Source organism: Amia ocellicauda, chromosome 5 (assembly GCF_036373705.1).
Source record: "Amia ocellicauda isolate fAmiCal2 chromosome 5, fAmiCal2.hap1, whole genome shotgun sequence".
NCBI lineage: Eukaryota > Metazoa > Chordata > Actinopteri > Amiiformes > Amiidae > Amia > Amia ocellicauda.
The window spans coordinates 35,848,365-35,873,465 of record NC_089854.1 but is presented as its reverse complement, the minus strand read 5'-3'; the positions used below and the strand labels follow the sequence as shown (position 1 = coordinate 35,873,465).

The 25,101-nt window shown below is 41.9% G+C and overlaps 2 protein-coding genes across 3 annotated transcripts in view; one reads left to right on the top strand and one right to left on the bottom strand.

Annotated features, from left to right (window-relative positions):
- Positions 1-1,407, top strand: part of cep83 (centrosomal protein 83) — a 31,836-nt gene extending 30,429 nt beyond the window's left edge. The window contains exons 16-18 of the transcript XR_010816827.1: positions 686-733; positions 832-909; positions 1,329-1,407. The gene's annotated coding sequence lies outside the window, so the exon portion shown is untranslated. The remainder of the gene's footprint in view (positions 1-685; positions 734-831; positions 910-1,328) is intronic.
- The window catches only part of plxnc1 (plexin C1), a 30,359-nt gene extending 6,273 nt beyond the window's left edge, over positions 1-24,086 (bottom strand). Inside the window, exons 1-23 of one of the 2 annotated variants that reach the window (XM_066704978.1) lie at positions 23,065-24,086; positions 22,304-22,438; positions 20,136-20,270; positions 19,942-20,042; positions 19,291-19,411; positions 19,027-19,189; positions 18,221-18,323; positions 18,012-18,105; positions 17,190-17,240; positions 10,690-10,823; positions 9,735-9,911; positions 9,077-9,170; positions 8,145-8,327; positions 7,856-8,032; positions 7,161-7,257; positions 6,730-6,831; positions 5,986-6,089; positions 5,405-5,446; positions 5,070-5,194; positions 4,676-4,874; positions 3,308-3,454; positions 1,951-2,125; positions 1,366-1,484 (exon numbers count right to left, since the gene is read on the bottom strand). In XM_066704978.1, coding sequence (XP_066561075.1) covers positions 1,366-1,484; positions 1,951-2,125; positions 3,308-3,454; positions 4,676-4,874; positions 5,070-5,194; positions 5,405-5,446; positions 5,986-6,089; positions 6,730-6,831; positions 7,161-7,257; positions 7,856-8,032; positions 8,145-8,327; positions 9,077-9,170; positions 9,735-9,911; positions 10,690-10,823; positions 17,190-17,240; positions 18,012-18,105; positions 18,221-18,323; positions 19,027-19,189; positions 19,291-19,411; positions 19,942-20,042; positions 20,136-20,270; positions 22,304-22,438; positions 23,065-24,000 — 3,714 coding nt within the window. In that variant the 5' untranslated portion in view covers positions 24,001-24,086. The remainder of the gene's footprint in view (positions 1-1,365; positions 1,485-1,950; positions 2,126-3,307; positions 3,455-4,675; positions 4,875-5,069; positions 5,195-5,404; positions 5,447-5,985; positions 6,090-6,729; positions 6,832-7,160; positions 7,258-7,855; positions 8,033-8,144; positions 8,328-9,076; positions 9,171-9,734; positions 9,912-10,689; positions 10,824-17,189; positions 17,241-18,011; positions 18,106-18,220; positions 18,324-19,026; positions 19,190-19,290; positions 19,412-19,941; positions 20,043-20,135; positions 20,271-22,303; positions 22,439-23,064) is intronic. The other variant, XM_066704979.1, reaches the window with a different exon arrangement.
- Between the last annotated feature and the right edge of the window lie 1,015 nt (positions 24,087-25,101).

Here is a 25,101-nt window from a genome sequence, read left to right as displayed (position 1 = left end):
TGTTGTCACTATTTCCCAACCTACAAAAAACGAGACAAATGCTCACGAGGAGAGCTGGGGTGTCTAGATTTTCAGTATATGTTGAGACACCTCACAGAGGTGATTTGCAACATTGCTCTGATTAAATAGGGGAATTTAACTTGTGAGATTTGGAGCAATACCTAACCGGACACCGCAGGTAAAAGGAACTGCATCTTTAAAACTCATTGGTCTTTAAATATAGACTGCAGGCACTGTGGCTTTCAAGTTTAACTTAGTTTGTACTTTTATTTCTCAACATTTTTTTTGTAGTAAGGAGCCCAGTGTCTGATCCATTGGTTTGCCAGTTTGTTTGCAATTACCACATTTACCACAGGGTCACCATGTAGCTGTACTTCCTGTGAGCAGATAGCTACAGGATATCAGGTCCCTAAATTATCAGTAGGGGAACTGTGTTGTGCATATACAGCGTTCGGTATAAAAACAATCTTCTGCTTTAAACAGCATTGCATAGGGTTCACAGACACAAACATGTCAACCTCTAATCGCCAAGTGACATCTGTGTCTGTTTTTTTATTAATCTCATTAGTTCTCTGCTGTCTTTCTCCTTTGTTCTTATAACCAAGGTATTTAGCAGAAGCATTTAACCAAGTCCACCTACATGCTGTGACAGTCACTATCAGTATCATTGTGCTTGCCTTTACAGCACAATTCCTCTGGCCACAGCACTGACACAGAGGAGAAAGAGGAGCAGGTGAGTCTAGTTTGAGTTTACTTAATTATACTGTCTGTTCATTTCATGTATACTGCAGTACTCTGATAGTGTACATAGCTGTACTTCTGTTTCATAAGGCAACAGAACTCAATCAAGCGGGATAAAGGGGCCTGGGACCAGGCCTGAGAGCCACTGCTCTGGTACATCTGGCCAAGGTACAAGCCCACCCTCCACAAACATCCCTCCTGCTGTCTTGTACTACTTCAAACACACTATTGTGTCTGTTAGTTGTAAGATTGCCAACCTGCTGACGTGCTGTGCTCAATGGGTTATTAAAAATGACATTTAATTAAGGTTTCAAAACTGCCAGATTAACTGTATCCACGGACACATTTCATTAGACTTTCACTGAACCTGAACACAACGTTCACTGTTGTTTCAGCAACACCATATTTCCTAAAACTGTAACTGTAACTGAAAGTAGCGCTTCATACACTGCAATGTGCTTTTTCACAGGAACATTTTGTGTTTCAAGAAACCCGAGTATGTTGTCTACACCCAAGTAAATGTAAGTGACTTAAATTAACACAGCTCTCAGAATGTTTTTTTTTTTTAAATCTGTTTAAATGTTTAGATGCTGTCATGTCCCCCGGCCGATGGTACCAGCTCACCTTGTAATGGCCCAGTGTGTTTAGCATCTTCACCCCTCCGTGCTCCACTCCTCCGGGACCGGGGTCCACCTCTCGGAGCCTCAGAGGGGCACTGTCTTCAGAGGGATCCCTTACATATTCTCAAAGAGAGAAGGACATAAAAATGTATAATTATATGCACAAACACACACACACCAAATACACATACATTCATACACAAATGTTAATTATGAAATACACAAACAATACATGTATTAATGTCACTAATCTAAAATATGTGTATAATTGGATTGTGTCACCATAAATATGAAAATGAATTAATTACTTTTTGGAGGACTGAATAACAGAACAAACAGGATTGTAACATGACATGAAGCATGCACATGTGGAGTACCCTTACAAACATTGTGACATTCACTCCTGGGATACAGAGACAGTGGTCCCCAACAGCAGCTGACCTAATAAACAGACTTATGCACAACATTCAACATATGAAGGCATTTGTCCAGGCATGTGCGCCTTTCTGTTGCTGAAAGCACGTTACCAAAGAGTTGGGCCTACGTTTGAAAGACTGTAATGGCAACAAGACAGGTACAGAGCACTTACCCAGGTCAATGTCCTTAAACTGCACATGGTAGGGGTGGCCAAACTTGCTCTTAAAGCTGCGGAGGATCTTCTCCTTGGCCTGTTCAATAGTGTCACAGTCCAGCACGCTCACGTCCAGTGTAGTGCCGGCATCACTGTCGCTGTCTGGAATCACTTGGAACGACACCTTCAGCTTCTGAAGACCAATGACAGGAAGGTGTGATGAATTGGAGTAAAGCAATTACAAAAATGCACCACAGGCTTGGCAGGTGCTTGAGTTGATTTTTAAACTCTCAAACCTCCATATCTGGCATGAACTCTCAGTGACTCCAGTCAAGATGATGATGATGGTGATGAAGTTGGTGACTGTTCTGGTGATAAATACTGCTTTTTAGTGTCTGTTTTTTCTTAGTCAGATGGTATCTCTCCATAGTAATTTACATAATAGTTATTTAATTAATAAACCCAGGCATACCTTGAAGTTCAATCAAGCAAATATAAAGATTTAATTACAGGGAGCACACAAGTTTTTTTCCACCTCCTCCAGAGATTTATGGCACTGTCGAAAATGGGCTCCGTTTTGCTTAAGACACTCTGAATATAAAAACGCATCCGGCTTCTTTACAACAGAAAAGCCGTTTCCAAGGATTTAACTGAGCAAGACTACAGGGAGCACTCATACAGTTGCTTCCAAAAGCTCCCAAAAGCAACATACTTTTTACTGAATGCAGAGAGACACTATGTAAAGAAATTTAAAATATTACACATAATACAGAGAGCCAAGTAGATTGATTTAAAAAACAGAGAAACCTGGGCAGTTGTTGCTGAGTAAACAGTAAACAAAAGCAAAGATGTGTTATGTGATGCCAGGAAAGAGGAAGTGAGAATGAAGCAAAAGGAGAAGGATTACAATCCTCTCTCACTGCCACTAGACAAGCTAATGGCTCTTTACCAGCTGCCTTGTGTTATTTCCCTCGCCAGACCCACGGAAATCCCTCTGCAACACGACCAATGAATGTTTTTGCATTAGCATTCGTGAACATCACAGTTCATTTAGAATCTGTTGCATATTCTGAGTTATTAGTCTGTATGAATTTAAAAGCCATCTGGGCACTCTGTCTTAACTTTTAATTATATCTGTCTATCTATCTATCTATCCATGTATCTATCTATGAAAACATGACTATTTCATGATTAAGGATTATTTTAAAACCTTACACCTACCTACCTATCTACCTGTCTGTCTGTCTGACTGTCTAGCTGTCTGTTGATTATTTATTCATCCATGTATTAGTTTTTCTGGGGGGGGATTACTGTTCAAGCAGAGAACTGAATTTGAGAGCCGTGCCTATAGAGGTGGAGGGTAATGTCTGTGTACCAGGGTGTTGAAGTCCTGAGCCTGCCACAGCAGCCAGTCCTCGTTGAGGGTGTAGAGGGCTTTATCTGTGATGGCGTCCACTGGCCCTTTGTTGATCCTCTGTATTAGCGCCGAAACCATCAGAAAGAGGGGCTCTCCAACGGACTCCTGAAAGAAGGAAAGCAGGAAACTGGTTGAAAGAGACACATCTGTGGACTGAACATCATCTATCCTCCACCGGGCTGGAAGTGCACCTGACGTGACATTTACCATAGGGTCACCATGTAGCTGTACTTCCTGTAAGCAGATAGCTACAGGATATCAGGTCCCTAAATCATCAGTAGGGGAACTGTGTTGTGCATATACAGTGTTCGGTATAAAAACAATCTTCTGCTTTAAACAGCATTGCATGGGGTTCACAGACACAAACATGTCAACCTCTAATCGCCAAGTGACATCTGTGTCTGTTTTTTTATTAATCTCATTAGTTCTCTGCTGTCTTTCTCCTTTGTTCTTATAACCAAGGTATTTAGCAGAAGCATTTAACCAAGTCCACCTACATGCTGTGACAGTCACTATCAGTATCATTGTGCTTGCCTTTACAGCACAATTCCTCTGGCCACAGCACTGACACAGAGGAGAAAGAGGAGCAGGTGAGTCTAGTTTGAGTTTACTTAATTATACTGTCTGTTCATTTCATGTATACTGCAGTACTCTGATAGTGTACATAGCTGTACTTCTGTTTCATAAGGCAACAGAACTCAATCAAGCGGGATATAGGGGCCTGGGACCAGGCCTGAGAGCCACTGCTCTGGTACATCTGGCCAAGGTACAAGCCCACCCTCCACAAACATCCCTCCTGCTGTCTTGTACTACTTCAAACACACTATTGTGTCTGTTAGTTGTAAGATTGCCAACCTGCTGATGTGCTGTGCTCAATGGGTTATTAAAAATGACATTTAATTAAGGTTTCAAAACTGCCAGATTAACTGTATCCACGGACACATTTCATTAGACTTTCACTGAACCTGAACACAACGTTCACTGTTGTTTCAGCAACACCGTATTTCCTATGGTTGAAAGAGACACATCTGTGGACTGAACATCATCTGTCCTCCACCGGGCTGGAAGTGCACCTGACGTGACTCACTAACCCTCGACAAGCTTGTTCATTACTTTCATTCAGTCAATCTGTGACAGCACACACACACCAAGGCCAAACAAATCTTTGGCCCACCCAAAAGTCGCCCGTTGGCATATCTCTACCAAAATGGCGACAGGGGATTTGCCCTTCTAAGGAATGCAATTGCGCCACAAACACTGTGTTTTAGCGAGTGTCAGAGTTATGGTGTGCACCGTCTTTTTGGGTGAAGGATTGAGATGCCTCACCCGAAGAAAGCCATACAGGCACATAGACATCCAGTTCGTCAGCAGCTTCTCTACAATGGACTCAGTGCGCCTCAGCATCAATTTAGGCTGCGCATTGCTGTTCTGGTCCATGAGAGCTATCAGCAGGTCCTCCATCACGCTGGTGAGGTAGACAAGGTCGCTGTGCAGGGCGATGCTCAGCAGAGAGGCAAACATACACCTGCAGGAGGATAGGTCTGTTCAGTGACTGGATCTTTTAAAAAATCTTAATTGTAACAAAGTGTGTGGACATACTGTACAGTTTTCATTTCATGCTACATATCATATCTCACATTAGAAAGTGAAAGATACAGAGGTAAATTGAATAATGATATGAAAATTCAAAGAGATAACAGCGGGGGAAGTCATAACTTACTTCTGTTTAATGTCGAATTTCTTCTGCTCCTCCAGAGTGTGCACCAGGGTGATTAGGAATGGCTGATCGTGAATCAGATCAGATATGGCCTGAGAACATTCATCCTGTTTCACTTTCTCAGAGTCCTGATGATGATGATTTAAAAAAAACAACCCAAGACAATCAAAAATACTCTGATCTGGACTACGCTTTTCATGGCACCATGTTAAAAAAAATCAGCAACTGCAATTAAAACAACTAAGAACAAAATCTTAAATGGGAATACAAGAAATACAAATATACATGTTTGTGAGAAGAGGTTGGAAGTTCAGAAGGAAAGTCACACAAAGACCAACCTGGCTGACATCGTTCACAAAGCTGTTCTGTGAGGGCCCCGTCTGGAACACAAACACGATATGGGTGGGTTAACTGAAACTTGCACACTTTTACATTTTCCTGCATCGTGTATTAATAAGACAGTTCAGCACTGGCAATGGCATTCAGAAAGCTGTGCTTCGTTTCCAGAAACAGGATTACTGCACTCGTTGAGTACACAATCTTTTAACCGCTCTGTGGGGCACACCTCATATTGTGGCAGTTGCTATAATGCACACTTTTGATAGGGAACTGGAACTGCCTCTTAACACATCACCAGCTTAAACCACGGTCATGTGACCTTAGGTGTGCACAACTGAGTGAAAACAAGGCCGCAGCGATTCAGTTCTTCTAAAGCTGTCAGCACAAGCTGACAATTAGCAAACCATATAATATAAAATTATGTTAGTCCACAGACAAAGCAACAACCTGTCTTAAGAAATGACAATTGTAGTCACTGCATTACAGCTGGAGCTACAATGACTGACAAATATAACTGTTGTGACCTGTGGCTCTGTGGGGGTATGTGAAATACAGAGAGGATGTGAAACAATTGTGTTACCTCAGGAAAGAACGTTCTGATGGCAAAATGTTTGTAGTCCAAGTAAGGGATAGTCCCGAATGCTTCGATTAAATCTGATTTTTCTGTCTGTAATTCTGCAAAACCTGCCAAGAAGGAGACGAAACACACACCATCCTTAGTAAGAACAGAAACTGTTTCTCTGACGGACGAGCCTACATAAGGTTTTACAAAACAAATCTGTATGTATGGCCCACGTGCATCAGTGAGTTTAACTCATTTCTTGAGGTCTAACTTGTTTGTTGCCAAGCTAGCGATCAACGATAACCTGAAAGAGCCACAACCTTGTGAATTCACTGCTTCGTTTACTTGGGGGCTATATATTTATATTTAAAAAGTGTGGTGGGAAACAGTTGTTAAATGAGCAGTGCTGTGTGCAGCCACAACACACAGGGAGCTGGTTCTGAATTGCCTCTAACTGAACTGGAGCATTTTAATATCATGTACAGCAAAGATCCACCAGAGACACATCCGAGACCGAGGATGAAAATGTTTCAGGTGCTTTGGTATGGTTTGACGTTCCGGTGTAATGGCTGGATTGATGGGCCTGAGAGTAACCTGCTGAGGTCCGAGTTGGTGGACTACCTGCCAGTCCTAGGTGGTATTGGACAAGATATCCACCAGAGGACTGTCAAGCAAGGCAGAAGGGCAGGTGGTGGCCGTGCTCGATAAACAACAGTAACCACTGCAGGGACACGCTGCTGGTGACAAACCTGGCACACTCACCGTCCCGAATTTCCTTTCGAATGTCACATTCCAGCAGCTCCACTTGCTCACTCAGCTTCTTCGACATCTGCTTCTGCTTAATTCGGTTGAAGCAGAACATGGCTGCAGTTTGGGGAGGGTAACAAACAGACAAACAAGAAACCACTGTCACTTTCTTGTGGAACCACAATATCGCTGTGAAGCGAGAGCTGGTACTGACACAGCAATAACAACACAACTGGGGGCTTTTGGCCCAGGACTTCCCCTGCCCTGCTCTCTTGGTCTGAGTAATGAACTCACTTCAGCTGTGTTACACTTTGTCATGTCAATCTCACACAGCAAAGTGTAGATTGCAGCAAGCTGACATTTCCACCCAGCGACTCAGCACTGACCAGGCATGCTTACCAGTTCATCTTTCATTTCTATCATACTTACAACATTCCAGTACTCACCTAGAAGAATAAAAGGCATGAAAACAAGGATGAGACCTAAAAGCCAATAATAATTAATGGGTTTCCCACGGACAATCGAAAACCCTCCCAGTGTTATCTGCAAAAAACAACAAAAAGACTGTTTTAATATTTTTTAAATTGATTTTCAGTAGTAAATAAATGTTGCAGAATGGCTTTACCTGCAGCACCACTGGGTCCAGGTGTGCAGGAAAAATTGATAAAAGTGAAGTCAAAGGCGGTAATTTAAAAGATCACCCTTACACATCCATTAGAGTTAATTAAACAGCTTTCACAGGCAGTTATTCTTGCCAATGGCTTGTGACAAAATCATGGCAACACTTGTTTACTCTTAGATACAACGTCTTTGGGTTTATTTCTGAAAAGCAGCTTTTACACACCAAAGCGATTTAAAGTCACGGGTTCCCAGGTAGCTATTATTCACCTTTCATTATGGTTCACATTTTATATACGTGTCTATGAAGTAAGAATGCCTGCATTTACAAAGAAATAGAAAACCAAGAGGCCTACCATTTTTATGCCACGATGTAGTCTTAAATTACTATCCATGAGAAAGAAAGAATTAAACTTCCTATTGTTGAACATGACAATGCTATCTTTTGTTTTCAATTAGATTTGGCAGAGGCTTTTCATTCATACATATTTTTAACGCAAACAACATGTATGGAACTTCTTACCTTTATTTGTTGTACTGATAATCCACGTTTGTTCGACAATACACAAATTATTGAATCATCCCCAGAATTATTATTTAGTCTGATTTGTATCTGATCAGTTTTACATGGATACTCCTTGTCAGCGATGGCAATAATCGATAATTCCTTTACAGTAATGTTCAATGCATCTGTTTTTTTCTAAAAAAAAAAAAAGAAAAAAAAAGAAAGAAAAATATATCAGGTCGCACAGGATGCATTATGATTGGGAGCAAAATAACACGTTTGAAGGGAGTGAAAAAAACTGCCATACCTCAACAGTTACATGTAAATCGTTTGCAACATCTGTAGTAGAAAAGCTAACAAATTCTGGATCTGCATGGTAGGTAATGTTATCACAGAAAATGTTGTGACCTTCCACCACCAGATTAATGGGGAAGACTGTGGCTTTGTTAACTATTTGAGACGGTGCCTCAAAGTCAATGATGGTGCGAGTCTGAAATTAGAAATTGAGATTATTTATTATTAATCAGTGCCAGAAGTTGTGTATTTCAATCAGAACATGAAAGTAATGTCAAGGGCCTGCCTGAAGTGTCTACTCAGGTGAACCTCATCTTTCTCCAGAGTTGGAGTTCTCCAAAATCTTTTGATTTTATTCCTCCTGAACTGCTGGACTCTAGTCTGATTAATGACACGAGTGTGCCACTTTGAATTAATTGCATGTGATTCATTTTCAGATTTCCAGTAGGCTTCTGACTTTTTGTCAGTAAGACAAAACACACATGGTGTTTTTCTTTTTCCAAGGATGTTTATCCACACAACATTATAAATATTAAATTACATCACCATCTATGCAAAATCAAGATAGAAATTGATTTCTGTACATCTACATGCTACTTTCATAAATAAATAAAAGATTGCAATATAATAAGATAAATATTCCAGATAATGTTTTATATTACTCTGAAGAGTATATTTAATGTATGTGGAATCAAACAGGACCTTAAACCAAATATAAACAGTTACAAAGTTTTTAAGTCATCAGGAACAGATTAGCGTCAATGCAGATTCAGGCGTTTTTCGTACCTTTCATTATCCATAGGGCATATTTATATTTATTTACATATATACAAATAACTATTTATATACAACTTTAGATTATAATGATTGTTTAACAGTTTCACTCCTTTCAGCATTTCATTACTTATATTAGTTACTCTGACATTTATAACAAAAGCAACTTACCACATTGTATATGAGATCCTTGTGTTCATTTGCAATTTTAAGAGAGTCCACAAGGTCAAAGCTCTGTCCAGTAATTTGAATTTTTCTTTGCCCACTGTTTGAAACATTAGGACAACACAAAGTCAAAATCATGGGAATAATAATGTCAAACATAGCAGCAAAGAAAGACTAAAGAGCCAAGTCCATCCATTCATGTTCAATAACTGCTTCAGCCGGCAGTCACAGGGAGCAGGGCAGGGGACTCCATGGACTGGATGCCAGGCAACGAACTCAATGTCTTGAATAAGGAACTACATGGTTTCAAATGAATGGTGTGAAAAACTTTTAGACTATAACTCTACATATACACTGCCAATACAAAAACTAAACTGCATTAGCATACCAGCAAATTAAATATTTCCATTAACAAACTACAACTATGGCTATAAATTTAAGAGATTAACAGACTTCATCACCACACACTGCCAGAAAAGAAATAATCCTTCCCCAGATAAGTTTCCGACTGCTTCTTAAAAAGGGAAGAGCAATACATCACACCAGTGTCTGACAAGGAACTTATAAAATTGTCTGAGTTTCTTTCAAAGACCATTTCAGCTTTCTGTCTGTGGTCAGACTTTATGGACGATATACATACGGAAATAGGCAGTTAAAGCAGTACCTGGCCCACGTGGTCCTCGGGGATATGCTTTGGCAGGACGGCAGAGATTTAATATTCATACGAACAGACCCATAACAGCTGCCGTCCCTCAGAGCCACACACACGGTCCTCACACCCTTGCTGACTCTGGGGATGGAGAACTGCACTTCTGTGTCCGTGGCCATCAGGACTGGTACCCTGAGGATGCAAAACACATATGTTATATATTTAATAAAATCCAGACCTATAACAAAGGCAGCCTATTAACCCTCCAACAACCTCAAAAGAACAGTTCAATGAGGGTAAGAAACCCAGTTCTCAGCTGCACATTGTATCTGACAAACATGAAAGCCGGGCAACAATCAGCGTCACCGCTCCATATAGCAGTGATTCTCAATCCTGGTCCTGGCGGAACACTTTCCCTGCTGGATTTTGTTCCAACTGAGCTCTCAATTTCTTACTTGAACCCTTAACTGAAGTAATAATTTCCTAAATCAGAGCCTTTTCATTATCTTATTCTACTGGAGTTACTCCCTCCCTAAGGTTCTCAGCTGCACATTGTATTCGACATAAATATGAAAGTCACACAACTATTAGCGTCACCGCTCCATATAGACTGCAGCTGAAACACCATGCAGCCATTTTGATCATCCTCTTGTTGTCCTACTGAGATGGGAAAACTATACTTAACCCACCGTGTACTGGAGCAGTTTTATATCCATTTCAAAATCAAATTCAGGGGAGACAATGTACTGGAATTACTCCCTCATAATGGAGGGTGTTTCCATCTCAGTCAGGTGGACTAGACAAAGCTCTCAGACCTAATTCACAGCACAAAGGTGTGAACATCTAAATTAAACCCAGTTGGCTTTGAATTTGAATTCTTACTGACAAAACATGTCCCTCTCATATTGGTGCAGGGGGCCACAATAATCCTCAACAAGCAATGAGTGACTCCAAAGTGTTGGTGACTTACTCTATTGGGGCGCAGTTCCTTTTGTCCTTAAGCCTTATTTTAACAACTTGAGATAAGTTTCTTCCCTTAATGGTGGACCCAGCTTTTCCCAAGTAGGTTATTTCCTGCGGCTCCATGGAATGTATTTCTGGTTTCTGGAAAAACAACAGACAGAAGAAATCATAGTTAACCCAGGAACAAAAGAAGAGAAGATATCTGTGTTCAACTGTAAGGAAAATTAACTGGTAACATTAATTTATCATTATACTGTGCAGAACATATTAAATGATCTGGAACATCATCAGAACATTTAAAACCAAGCATGCCACTGTTTTAAACGCACTGCTGCAGCCAAACAATCTCAGCAAGCCCAGTAGGGATGGTGTTCCCTGGGTGATGAGATGTGTTGTGTTGGGTTTGTGCCAGACATAACGCTTAGCATTTGGGCCAAGTAGTTCAAGTTTTGTTTAATCGGACCTCAGAATCTTTTGGCACATCTTTTCAGTATCCCATATGCCTTTATACCAATGCCAAGTGGAATTTTATGTGGGCTTTTTTCAGAAATGACTTCCTTCTTGTCAATCTTTAATACAGGCCAGATCTGTGGAGTACCTCAGCTATTGTTGACACATGGACAGTTTCTCCCATCTTAGCTATGGAACGCTGTAGGTCTGTAGTTGTAGTTAATGATGGTTGGGCATTTGGGGTGTGGTAACCTTTTTGATTTACATATAAATCATATATATATATATATATATATATATATATATAAATATAAATATATTCATCTTGAGCTGGGGCTTGGATTCGAAAGTGTGTAGCATCAATGCAGCCAGTGATGCCGGGATTCGACATTTCTGCTTGAACTTCTGCCTCATAGCTGCAGTGTCTGGCAGGTGGGTAAGATACAGTAACACCTAGGACTAAATCCTTACGTCTACTCTTTATGAGGCATAGGTCTTAAGCCCAGGTGTAACTCAAACAAAGAGGTGCGTCCAGGTGGTGCACTAGGTGTACATTTTCAGTCAGGCTTATTTATAGTTTTAAGTCGGACGTAGCCAAAAGCCAGGCCTACGTCCAGCTGGTGCACTCCACCCCTGGTGGCTTCTCTGGCCGATGCTCTTCTTACGTGGCTGCTCAGTTTGGGAGGGCGGCCTGCTATAAGCAGATTTTGGGTGGTGCTGTATACCTTCCACTTCTTAATGATAATTTTGACTGTGCTCCAAGGGATATTCAATGCCTATATATTCAAAGTATTTTTATACACCTTTACTGATTTGAACCTTTCCACAACATTATCCCAGTGTTATTTTGAAAACTCCTTGGTCTTCACAGTAGTAGCTTTGCTTTGAAGGCACTACCCAATGATGAGACCTTACAGATACAGATGTATTTAATCTGAAATCATGTGAACCCCATTTATTGCACACAGATTGAAAACCAAAAACAATTGGTTGCATCTGAGCTTAAGTAACAAAGCGAAATGTGAAAGAGTCCAAGGGGGTGCATACTTCCTATTGCCAAGTCACCCTGGATAAGGAAGTCTGCTAAGACATATAATGATGATAAGAAAGACGCACTGCGCGTGACGCCAGTCAAGATTATTTATCAGTTGGTGACTCTTTTGCCTTAAAGACACAAATGGCAGCTAAACCGAGAGTAAGACCTGCAGTCTGCAGACTGTATTCTCAGACACTGCAATATTGTTCATTGATCTCAGTTGTACATTCAAAACTCCAAACATTTTCGAAAACAGACTGTTCATTGAGAGGCAGTGACCACGTGCTCGCTATAGAAACCCAAAGCAGTATATTAGATTTCCACAAGAAAGACACCATGATCCTATTAAATACTTCAGGCAGGGCATCAATTTTAATATTGCTATGGAAGCAGAGGGAATGGGATCTGTGCTGTTTTTTGTAATATTAAGGAATAACTGAATTGCAGTTATTGCTACTGTGTAGCATTTGTTTCTCTATCATGTCCTGGAGTTCTACGTTTAATTACTATTCACTTTTAAAATGTCAGTAAGGAGAAATTACTGAGAAGACATCTGAAAATAAATTAGAAAAATAATAGATGGAAAAATTATTTAAATCTTGAGTAAATCACACCCTGTGTACCTCTGTTCTCTACAAAGCAGGAAAGAGGCAGAGATAGAGAGATAAAGAGATGGGAGTTTCAGGGAGGTGCAATTTTCTGTTCCCTGCATGTGACTTAACAGAAAGAGAGTTCACAATATCAGACAAGCAGATCTGCTTGGCCATTTCTCAGGGCTGTCATTATATTATGATTGTTCATTTATTGATAATTTATAGTAAAGTTCTCAATAAAGCAAACAAATGCTGTACTTACTATTAATACTCTTAAGAAAATTTGTGTTTATTTTCCAAGCAAGCACTACCATTCAGATGAGCTCTTAAGGCAGTACAGAACAGTCATTAACCACATCTGTCTGTCTGGGATAAAACTGACCAATCCCGAGAAATAAAAGCACTTTGTATTCAGAAGACGCTACCTGCCCACTTGCCTTTCAAATGCTAGCAAGGCACACAAATATTATTTAAATTATATAAGCTGCTCAGGAGGGGTTTTCGTGAATGTAGGCTCTCTTTCACCCAATAAACAGAAATGTGTTTATGTAGAAGATGGTAACCAAGAGATTTCTACACGCTCATTCTAATTTGGTACTCTGCCGATTCTGATCTGCTAAAATTAACCTCCCTTCGAAACAGTTACAGCACACTTCCCCAGGCTTGCAACACAGCGCCCTACACCAACCACAGCTGCAGACTCAAAATCTCTATCAAAATCTCTGTGAATATCCAGGCTGACAAAACATGATTTGCACACAACAGTGTTTTATTGCCTTTAATAAAACTCAGTCGTGTCTCTCTAATGCTAACAGCTCTGACTGTACCGTTGATCCTGTGTGTGGCAGTATGAAGCTGTTTGTTGGGGTCACAAAACCGTCTGCAGCAAAGGCAAAGAAAGCCAAGATCCTCCCCTTCAGGAATGTAATATTTGGAGAAAAGTGGACATTTCAGAAACTGATTTAGAAAGAGAGAAAAGCTCTGCTGAAGCAGAAACTGGGCAGAGGTGAAGTAATAGCAGCCTCCAGGCTTGCTACCTGAGGAGCTCTAAAACCAGGAAGAGTCTGAGGTGTGTGGCTGCCCTGCAGAGTGTAATGTGGCTCCAGGAAGTGGGGTGGAGGCTGCAGTACAGGTGTACGTAAAGCTGTTCCTATAGGCGAGACAACAGTACCCAGTCAGTCTTCAGTACCACTGCAGTATTGCACAGGGACACAGCTGGCACCTGCCCTGCCTCAGACTGCCTGGGTCTGACACTGTATCACTGTGAACACCAGGTGCCAAAAGAGCACCTGCTGGGGGGGAAGAAGGACCAATGGAGTCCCGTTCATTTGTTGAGGAGACCTGACACCTTTTACATGAGACTAGCTTGTCAATGTCCGGTACTGTCTTGTGCTGAAGCGATCTTCTCTATGCAGTGTAGATGTCATTCAGTCATGATGTTTGGGGGGATTTGTTGAGCTTCATCAGTGAAAACAGCTGTTCGCACAGGTATGTGCTTCCAAATATTGAGAGGACTTGTGCAGCGTGCAGGCGGGTCTGTGGTAACATGACCGGTAATAAGAGGTAAAACTCTACAGCGCCAACGGAATTGAACTTCGCCTTAAGTATGTCATTGCATTGCAATTTGATCAATCCCATCTAGATGTCCTCTGGAGTATTGTTCACATCAACAACAAACAGGTTAGTAAAAAGCTGGAAACTGAATTGCTGTTAGTTAAACTCCGGGAAAGCGCAGCTCAAGTTCAGTTTTGCAGCGAATCCAGTGCTTGGAATAGTGACGCCCTTGTGAGAGAGTTAGAGATGGCTTGGCAAGTTGGGAAATGGAAAAGGTTTCCTTGCTGCATTTGCTTCTCCCATAAACATAATTTAAGCTGAAATGCTTTTGCACTGTCATACATCTCTGTTATGACACTGACCATTTTCCTCCCATAGCTTTATTTGCATCCTAGCAAGCAGACCTGTTTTTTCAGCACAAAACACAAGCGCCGTCTCTCACGGCAACTTAATTCGGTTCATGCGTCTCTCAACTTACTGAAATATGTCATTTGCTGTGGTGGTGCTGTGCATTGCTGCAGCATCCAAAAGCTCTTCAGTAACATTTAGATCTGAATTTACCCCCCGGATAAAAACAGATAACTGGGCTGTGTCTGTTATGTCAGTGCTCTTGTCAACAGCAGGCGAGTATGCAATGAAATTACTTGCTTGTTTGGCTAGCTGGTCTTTGAGATTAGCAGCTAAATAATCTGCTCTCTCTGCAACAGTATTTCGTGAGAGACTGACATTTGCAAACAAAAGCTTTTAGTCTGGACACACTACATCGCTGACTTAAGCATACAGTTCTTTAAAAAACACCATCAGAGAAACACCTTGATTTTTTGACAATTTCTTGGGATACGATGTAACTCACTTTAACGGCAGCATCTCTCTGTTTATGCCTGTTTGAACATGGTTTGCTGCAGTTCAAGACTTTTTTTTTTTTAATTCGGCCACTTTGTGCAGCCTTTGCTCTCTCTCCAAACACCCATACTTCTCTTTGTGTTTAGTCTCGTAGTGCCGCGTATATTGAATTCTTTCATCATGGATAAACTCCCCTTACAAAAGAGGTTTACGGGTTTTAAACTCTGCTCCACAAACAGATATTCCCACTCCAAGCTTTCCTGAAACACTCTACCTTCCTTGTCGATTTTTATTTTCTTGGACATTTTGAGTTGAGTTTATTGCAGATTACTGAAAGAACAGGAACGTGGAAAGTAACTCAGCCTATGATTGGCTGTTAAAACCCTACCTGAAGGGAATTGTAGTTTTCACATGCAATTTCATAATTCACAAGATGTCGTGAGCCTAATTACTTAATGATGCACCACCTTTACAGAGGCTGGATTAAAAGCATTGGGGGTCCGTATTCGGCCTGCAGGCCTTGAGTTTGACACCCCATGACGCTACATTTTACTCTACATTAGGTTCCATGAAATATGAGGGGGAAATGTGGCAAACCCCACCCGTCTCAGCTTGAGGACCACGCGTATGTGCCTCAGGGTCAGCAAATTAAACTAGGTCAACAACTTAAACTAGGTCAGCAAGATTTTTGCTGAGCATTTCTTTGTGGTTTTTAACTTAAGACCTGGACATGTGTCAAAGATAATGAATACAACTATTTCTGTGATGGGAGTTGACCACCGGTCATATTGCCCAGCCCATGAAGTGTATAAAACCTGTGACAAACATAAAAGCTTTTAAGACACACACTTGGATTGTTCCTATGTCACTCTTCCCTGCTAGCTTGTATTCAATATTCTATTGCTTTACTTCTGCATGACTTCTCCATTTCATTAAAGAAAGGTTCTTCACTTCTTTAAGGCAGACCTCGTCTCCCCCTCCCCCACCCTGCCTTTTGCAAAAGGAAGTGGCATTCAGCACCATCTGCTGCTCCTGTGACCTTTCATTTTGCCAAAATGTTCTCTGTGTACATTTTATATTGTCAGTTAGTAAGGAAGTGCAATGTGCTTTGGTGGAGGAGGCCACTGCTCCAACACACACTGACAAATTCATGTGCAGTGTCTCCTTTCTGAATTGATGCTTTTCACTGAGGTTTTCCATCACCTGTGCTTCCATGCAAATTAAAAGGTACCAGGGAAGCATGTGTCCATAACCACGTATCGCTATAACTATTGCAGGAGCACGTGTTTCATTTCACTTTGTACTGAGAAGTCCAGCACCCCTTCAGGTTGTCAGGATGCATTTATGGAACCAACATGGAGGTTCTCAAGACTGTTCTTTGTGACATCATGGTCAGCTGTAAGTAAGGTCATCAAGATGCATGCTGATTTGCAGAAGGAGAAAGGTATCTCTGTAGCAGCTGTGATTGTTTGTTAGTGTCTTATCTGGGTTGTCAGTCTGGTAAAACATGAACTAGGAGGCTCTATTTATCAGGTCAGCTTAACCCTGAGAAAATAAAAATACTCCTCAGTGTCATTCAACAGTGTTCATATGAAATCCTCTGAATAGAAGTGCGTTCCACAGGAACACACAAGGTCATATTCCTCAGGGACCTTTTGGTGAATAAGCAAAAGCGCCCAATGTACTCGCACAGCCACTCTGTCATGTGAAATAAATGCTTTCAGTCACATCTTTAAAGAACAGTTTAACAGTTTAGCATCCTTATCTTGACCAGGTCTTTCTTCAACTTTATGACCAAGTTATAAGTGTTGTCCTCTCAACACCTCATTACCACTAACTGAACTAAGGGCTCCATTCTACGGTGACCTGAAGAAATCAATATCATTTCTCACAGTGTCATATAATGGAAACATTTTGCCACAGTCAATGTTATTTCTATATAACGGATATATCAAAAACAATATGATGTCATCCCATTACACTATAGAGAATACTGGCCCAATAGAGTTATAATGTTGAGGATTGACTTACCAACACTATTGTGCTATTATCACCAGGGATGTCTATTATTGGACAGGAGTTCTGAAGAAAACAAATCAAATGATAATAATTGTACATGACAGTATTATACAATACAGAATAAGAATCAGGGATGAGAATGGTGGTTTGAAAAAAACTCGGAAAATAAAATAAACAGTAATCCTTTAAACAAATACATAGTTTATGTATAGGTATTGATTTTACTTACATGAAAAATGTTAAGCTTAGTTAGCAAGTGCCTTACTTATAATAAACTGTATGTGGTGATGTATGCATGTTAACTTTAATTTGTATTTTATTCAATTATTTTTTTTAAATAATGATTTCATACAAATATTGGACAACTTAAAGTATTCAATAATTTTCTGGTGCTAAAATAAAATATGGTTTGTAACAATTGAAACAGCATAATATATTTTTCTCCAACTAATAAAAGACAAATATTTAAATGCTGCGGTCACACCAAGTCAGAGACAAAGTATTTCAAACTATACAAAGCTCCATTTTATTTGTCATGACAGTAAAGGCCTCAGGTCAGGGGTAACGAATGTAAATTGCCCTGGACTGGTCAGGAATATCAAAAGCTTTTAGGAGCAGCATTAACCCTCGGACACAAAGCCGGTGTAGGATACAATAGTTCCCGGCCATACAAAACTTCCCACCCCCCTTTCCGAGAATACTTTGGAATACTGGAAGGGGGGTGGGAAGTCTTGTATGGCCGGGAACTATTGTATCCTACACCAGGCCTGTTGTAAGGAAGCCCACTGGCCTGACAGGTCCAGTCTGCCTGCAACTCACAGCTCTGGCCCTTACCTGAGTCTGAGTGACGTGTGAGGGGGCCGGTGAGGAGGAGCACCTCTGCTCTCTCAGGGACCAGGAACAGCCGGCGGCGATGCAGGCAGTACACCTGTGGGGAGAGCAAGGCTCATCAGGCTGGAGTTAAGGAATGGCTGTGTGGTTTTATTAAGACCCACCCCAGGACACACACACACACACACAGGACAGCACAGGACATCACTCACGGGGCCGGCGTGGGGGGCTGTCCAACATGAGAACAGTTCCTCAGAGTCAGTGTCTCTGACAAATCCACTGAGTTTATCACCATCTTCACTGTTACATTGAGGCCTACAAAAAAGAAAAGAGCTCACTGAACGGCATTGTCTCTCACTCCACACACAGGAACAGACATGTCAAGGGCTCCTGCTGCTGCCTCAGCACACCAGCACTAGGGCCCCCAGGGGCCACATAGCAGCAGCCTCAGCTCAGAGCACAGGTCAAGGCCTAATGTCCAGAAACACCTGCTCTGAATCTGGGCTTCTTCATAGTCCACTGGGACCAGCAATACCACAGAGGGGGTGTAACCACTGAGCTGCTGAGGCTGCCTGACTGAAATGGGTCAGAGCTTCCTCAGATTGCTGCACACGGTCTGTGGCTCTGCAGGCTTATGTGTCTCAGTGGAGCTGCATTCATCCTCCCTATGATACCAGAGCTGTGCTCTTTAAAAACCTGCACATTCCTATTGATCTGTAAGTGCAGGATTTTCTACATTGTGTTACATGGTCTTTCACGGGCCACTGAGTGAGGTGGCTCTACTGCTGTCAGGAGAGACTGTTACCCCTGAGTCTGCACTTCTCTGTCTGCACAGCGGCTTGGTGGAAATGGGAGTCTGCCTCAGTATACCATCTCCGCCCTCATGAAAATATCCACACTGTTCACAGAGAGCTTTGCTTCTTCGGGTGTTTGTTTTCATACGGTGGGTACCGAATGCAGTACAGTGTTTCAGTGTTTCTCCTCTGGACCGCTGAGCAGCGTGTGAGGAGGCACTCACCTCCAGGAACAAGCCTGTGGTTTGGGAAGATGCAGGAACACATGGGAAACACTGCAGAGCTGCTGGCAGCATCACAGAGATCCCCATCTCCAGAGAGGGTGAAGCGACAGGTGAAAGAAGCTACTCCTGAAGGCATGACTTTCAGGTGAGCCCTCACCTGCACCTGAATATCAAGAAATATAAAAATAGCAATTGACCAGTTCTGAAAAAGCAGACCGATTCCTGTGAAGTAAAAATAATAATAATAATAATAATATTCATCACCTTCGTCTTTCCTGAACTGCTGTCTTCTACTTGATATGAAGTAATTCGCCTGGTCTCCTTGAAGGACCCGTCTGGGATGGAGATCCACACAGAGCGTGAACACTCCTCCTCAAACGAGCATCTAGTCAGTCAGAGAGTGAGAGGGGCTCAGACACACACAGATGTGTGTTTAATTAAAGATTATCTAGAGTACAAATCTAGAAATAAATACTTCTCACAGAACCAAAGCTGTGAAATTTAGGGTCTTTCCACATTTTAATAGCTGATTTAGTCCTAAGGGTGACTAAGACCATGAATGGGAATTCTGCACAAGATCAAGCAAACAATTTGTCTTTTTTACATGCTATTTTAGTTTTACTTACAAATACTACAAATATAATCATTAAGCCAAGTTTTCATACAGCAATTCATTTATTTAGTTCTTGTTACACTGATAAATAAAATGTAAATTTTCCACATAATGTGTGAAATTTTACAAAGCATTTTCCAACCCGTGACAATCTTGTGAGAAAGCATGTGCTCTGAGCCTCCTCCCTGTGATTTGCATGAATGAAAACCGGCCAGGAAAGAACTCATTGTGCCCAGTGGCAGTGTGGAAGAGAGCAAGTACATCAAACATCAACGTCTTCAAAAACTATGCAAACTACAGACCTGTTCCTACGAGCGCACCATCCACAGTACGGGTCCTGTGCAGACCAGCAGGCTGCCAGTGTCCCAAATTTGGAGCAGTTTGCCACTCTTATTCTGCTGAGCTGCAACACAAACACATGATGGTAACACTTGAACAGTAATGGGTTACACCACATTTACTACGACTGAATAAAATGGTGGGAAAGAAAAGGCACCTTATTCTCAGATGCCATAAAAATGTAGGTTTTATCCACTGGGTCTAACAGCATTCTGGGAAAGATTGCTCTGTCCCCAGAGGATTCGTATAAGATGTCAGGGCAGCCAAATTGTAGATCCTGATCCATGACAATCTGAAACACAGAGGACAGCATGAGCTCTACTGCCAGAGTCGTGATCAAACACTCAATACCAACGGCTGCTGTCCTGTCCATCTCATCACAGGAGCACTGGAGACAATCCACTTTAATACAAAACAGAAAACAATCTCTGCACAATCTCTGACTTGCTGTCTGAAGAAGGCTGCAAACCTTCGTTTTAGCATCTTAAAATAATAAATAAAATGAAGCTGAGATATTTCACCCTCAGTACCTCAGTACAGTAAAGCAGGTTAAACTTACAGTATGGCATGACAGATAACACAAGCAGTACTTTCAGTTAATTGTCTGCTTTTCATTAAAAGATAAGATGCATACAATGGCCATATCAGTTAGACCATAACTAGAGAACAGGAAGACAGAAATGCACATTCACTGATGCAAGTTTTACAGACATAGGATTAAGAACAACAGTCATTCATCTGAAAGAAGCAGAAGTAGTTAGTCAAGAAGTGTGTCAGTAAGAACCCAACCTACGGCGTTACAATGTGGGGGTCCGATTCTCATACAAGAGTTTTACAGTGTCCTCTGACACCGGACATCTAGCTCTCACAGGTGACAGGAGGCAGCAATGAGACGTTGGTGCCAAGATATCAAAGCGATGTAGCCAGGACCTCTGAGAGAGTAAAGGGTATCTAAAGCACAGTGACCTCGGGGGACTCTTCAGGGACTTTTCTCTCTGGCATGCTCCTGCCTCACAGGGCTGCGAACCCGTCCCCCAGGCTGCGCTGCGCAAATGATGGGCTGAGGTCAACAACGGCTGACAGGGCCGGCTTGGGTCCCCAACCATAGTATATAGGTTAACACACACAGCACACAGAGCTAGGCAAAGTGTCAATACATGGAAATTGGACTTCAAGGCATTCAAGACTGAAAACAGGAGGCACTTTTTCACACAGAGAGGCGTCACAATCTGAAAAAAACTCCCCAGAGATGTGGTTGAAGCTGAAAATTTGGGAACATTTAAAAATAGACTGGATAAGATCCTTGGATCACTTAGTTATTAATGGACACCAAACAAGCACGATGAGTCTAATGGCCTCCTCTCATTTGTAAACTTTCTGATACTCTTATGTTCTTAATAATGATAATAATAATAATAATAATAATAATAATAATAATAATAATAATAATAATAAATCCTTACTGCACTGGCCTTTACTGCTCTGGCCTTTACTGCACAGTAACCCGTAAAAAGGGGTTGTCTGCTAAGAAATTTAGTAACAATAATAATAATAAAAAGCATGGATGCTAGTTTGTTATGACACGTCTCTATAGTTTACACTGGTGCAGTACAGAAAGTTAGAGAATGAAAGATGCAAGAGAGTGCAACCTACATGTGTTCATTAATGAATACACGCATACAGGACACTAAACCAGTCAGTAATGCTTAGAACTACATTGGTTTCTATTGACATAAAATGAGGTTGTGTTTAATTTTCTCAAAAATATAAAAGAAACTGTTCTGCAAGCAGATGGACTCACGGACTCACCTGCTCCTGTCCTGCCATGGTCAGGCTACATCTTCAGACAGCAGCCTGCTTGGCTCTGTGTATAAACCCGGGCGAGCCAGGATTCAGGGCCCCACTGGCCACATAACGCCAATGTGATCGAGGCTCAGTGTTGTGAAGATGTGAAGTAGACTAGAGAGCTTTCATCATGTTGTCTGGACACAGTGGAGACAGGAGACAAAGGGAAGCTGCTGCCTGTCTCACACTGAGCTTCAGTAACTGTCCCTCTGTCTGTCTCACACTGAGCTTCAGTAACTGTCCCTCTGTCTGTCTCACACCGACCTTCAGTAACTGTCCCTCTGTCTGTCTCACACTGAGCTTCAGTAACTGTCCCTCTGTCTGTCTCACACCGACCTTCAGTAACTGTCCCTCTGTCTGTCTCACACTGAGCTTCAGTAACTGTCCCTCTGTCTGTCTCACACCGACCTTCAGTAACTGTCCCTCTGTCTGTCTCACACTGAGCTTCAGTAACTGTCCCTCTGTCTGTCTCACACCGACCTTCAGTAACTGTCCGTCTCCTGTCCCGATGAACAGCACAGTCCAGGCGCTCACAGTGGCAGTGGCGACTGACATCATCTTGGGGTGAAGAAACGCCACTCCCTTGGGCTCTATCTGCTCTGGATTTTTTCCACCCTGAAAGGAAAAAGCAGATCAGCTAATCAATATTCTCTGTTAATCTGACTACTGCTGCAGTACCCAGTAGCTGCACTGTGTAAATACTGATCGCTCAGTAAACAGGGATCATTAACAATACACACACCTCACACATAGACTGAGCTGATCAGGAATCAAGTAGAAGCATCTCTCACTAAGAACTGCCCTCAGAGCCAAGAATGATGCAAAATGATGTTACAATGATCCTGTTTGAGTTCAGGCTAGGGTTAGGCTATGGGTTAGCTAGGGAACAAATCCAACATCATCCCTGACACACACAGCCCAACACCATCTCACTCCAGTGCCCAGTATCCACAGTCCGAGTTCATCTGAATTGGAAAAAAGCTGAATGGAGGAGCAACTAGATGTTTTAAAAAGTCAATTACATCGTTTCTCAGGATCATATCGTGATTTGGGTGGAATGAGGAGATAAGAGGTGCGCATTACTGTCAACAACGCAGCAATTAAAGCAAATTACAATTCAGTAAATTCACAGCTTATACGTTATAAACCCTATATTTAGTCTCATAACAGCACAATACGTACACGTAGTTTTAAAACATTTGGTAAAAACAGTCCTAGTAGAAAATAACAACGACACTAACGTTACAGGTGCTGAAGCAGAAATCCGGGTCTCTGTCTGTTGGCACATCTTTGTCCATGGAGGTGATGTTGAAGATGCCCAGCGCCGTGTTGTCCGGGTCTCTGCGGTCCCCGGCTGTGAAAACCCCGGCCCACAGCACCGCGGTCCCGCCGCGGACCAGCGAGGAGGACAGCAGGGCGGCCCTGGCTTTATCCCCGCAGCACTGGAGGGTAGCGCCGCGCAAAGTCCCTAAAGACCGGCCTTTATCATCCTGGACTTGTATCCAAAGGAGCCGCACTTTCTCAGAGGAGGACTTTTTCACATTTAAAACAAAGAAAATTCTGTCTGACACCTGGAAACCGTCTATAAACTGTAGGGTTTGTGTGGGATTGTTAGTGGAATTAATTAATTTAATGGAAGGTGTGTCGCCACTACCCACAGCTGAGAATATATTCTCCCCTGTCGTGTCTCTCAGTGTTATCAGCTGATCTCGGTTCACATGCCGACAGTCCTGGTCCTCCAGCGCATGAGCAGCTCCGACTGCCAGGTATGTTTGCTGGCCGGGAGTTTTGACCAGGAACCCCACAGAAGAGGTGTCAGCACCGACAGGGACAACTGGAGAGACATCGGCGAATATAGTTTTTGAGATATTATTCAAATCCAGCACTTCGCAAGCCCCGCAGTTTCTGCTGCCACAGGCCACCAGTGTGCGGTTGTGCTCGTACGGCAGCAGCATGTTGGTCCGCGGGGCCGAGACGCGCTTTCTCAGCTCGCAGTGCAAAGTGCGGCTCAGCTGGTAGATGTCAGCGGCCGCGGCGACGTACACGGCATTGTTCCCGACCACCAGCTGATTGATTTCTGTGTCAAACCTGTATGTCTCCTCCCCGCAATACAGCCTGATCAGAAATATAATAACTGTAACGATTAAAAAAGCAGTTTTCATCTTGCCTTTCCACATATCAGCCCTGAGGAGACCGCTCTAGCGGCGTCTGTCCCATGACAGACCGTCTCTTCTGCTGAAAGCGGGCGCTTGATACAGATTTTAAGTTCCTATTTTTGGCTTCAAAATTATGTTGAAACTTCCGTTAATAGCAGGCTTTAAATAAACCACTTTGCAGCTACAGATCGTGTATTTAGAGGACCATCTACTGTTAACCGTTAGACATTGCAGGTAAATGCAACACAATACAATATGGCTACCCCAGAGCAACAGTTGATGCTAAATTGAAATGTTATAAGTAATACATTTTTATAATATATTTATTTGTATCCACTGATATATAACTTTTTGAAAATGTAGAAAAACGTCTGGTTTCACCTTTGTGATGAAAATGTGTTTTAAATAAAGGGTGATGGAATTTAATACGTATTCTTTAACTACACTTCTCAATTATATATTTTCAGTTAAATGAAGATTAGGCAAAAGCCCCTCTCCCTGTCCACACAGCCCTTGAGAGGAGAGGGTACATTGTGTATTTGTACTGAAACAAAGCTGTAGGTTTATACTGCCATCTTCTGAGCAGGGCTCTCACACCCAGTCCCTGGAGGGCTGCACTGTCCTCTGATGTCCATTCCAGTTGCAGCTCACATTGGCAACACGTCTATATTATTTTAGGGTCTTGCTATTAAATTAACAATGTTTCAAATTCAATACACAATTTCAGTGTTCTCATACCCCAAATGCAAGGTTTCAAAAGTGAGATGTGAATATGTTATGGTTGTGTTTCAAAATACTACTTTCCAAGTGAACTTGTAAATCATGTATGAAACACCAAATCAGGGGTATGTAAGGAACTGGTGGCTGCCAATTTAAATGCATAACTTTAAAATCTGTGCATGTCTCATTACAATAGAACAGAAATGTCTAATATTAATGTTTTTGGCTTTAAGTGAGTACAGGTAAACTAATATTGTACTGTATGTGTAACCCACATTATCAGCGCAACAGTAAATACACAAATTAAATCTTGTTTCAGTAGTTTGTATCATTCAAATCTATGTGCATTTCTGGCAAGAGGGTTTTGGCATGGAAATATTTCGAGCTGAGCACCATCTCCTC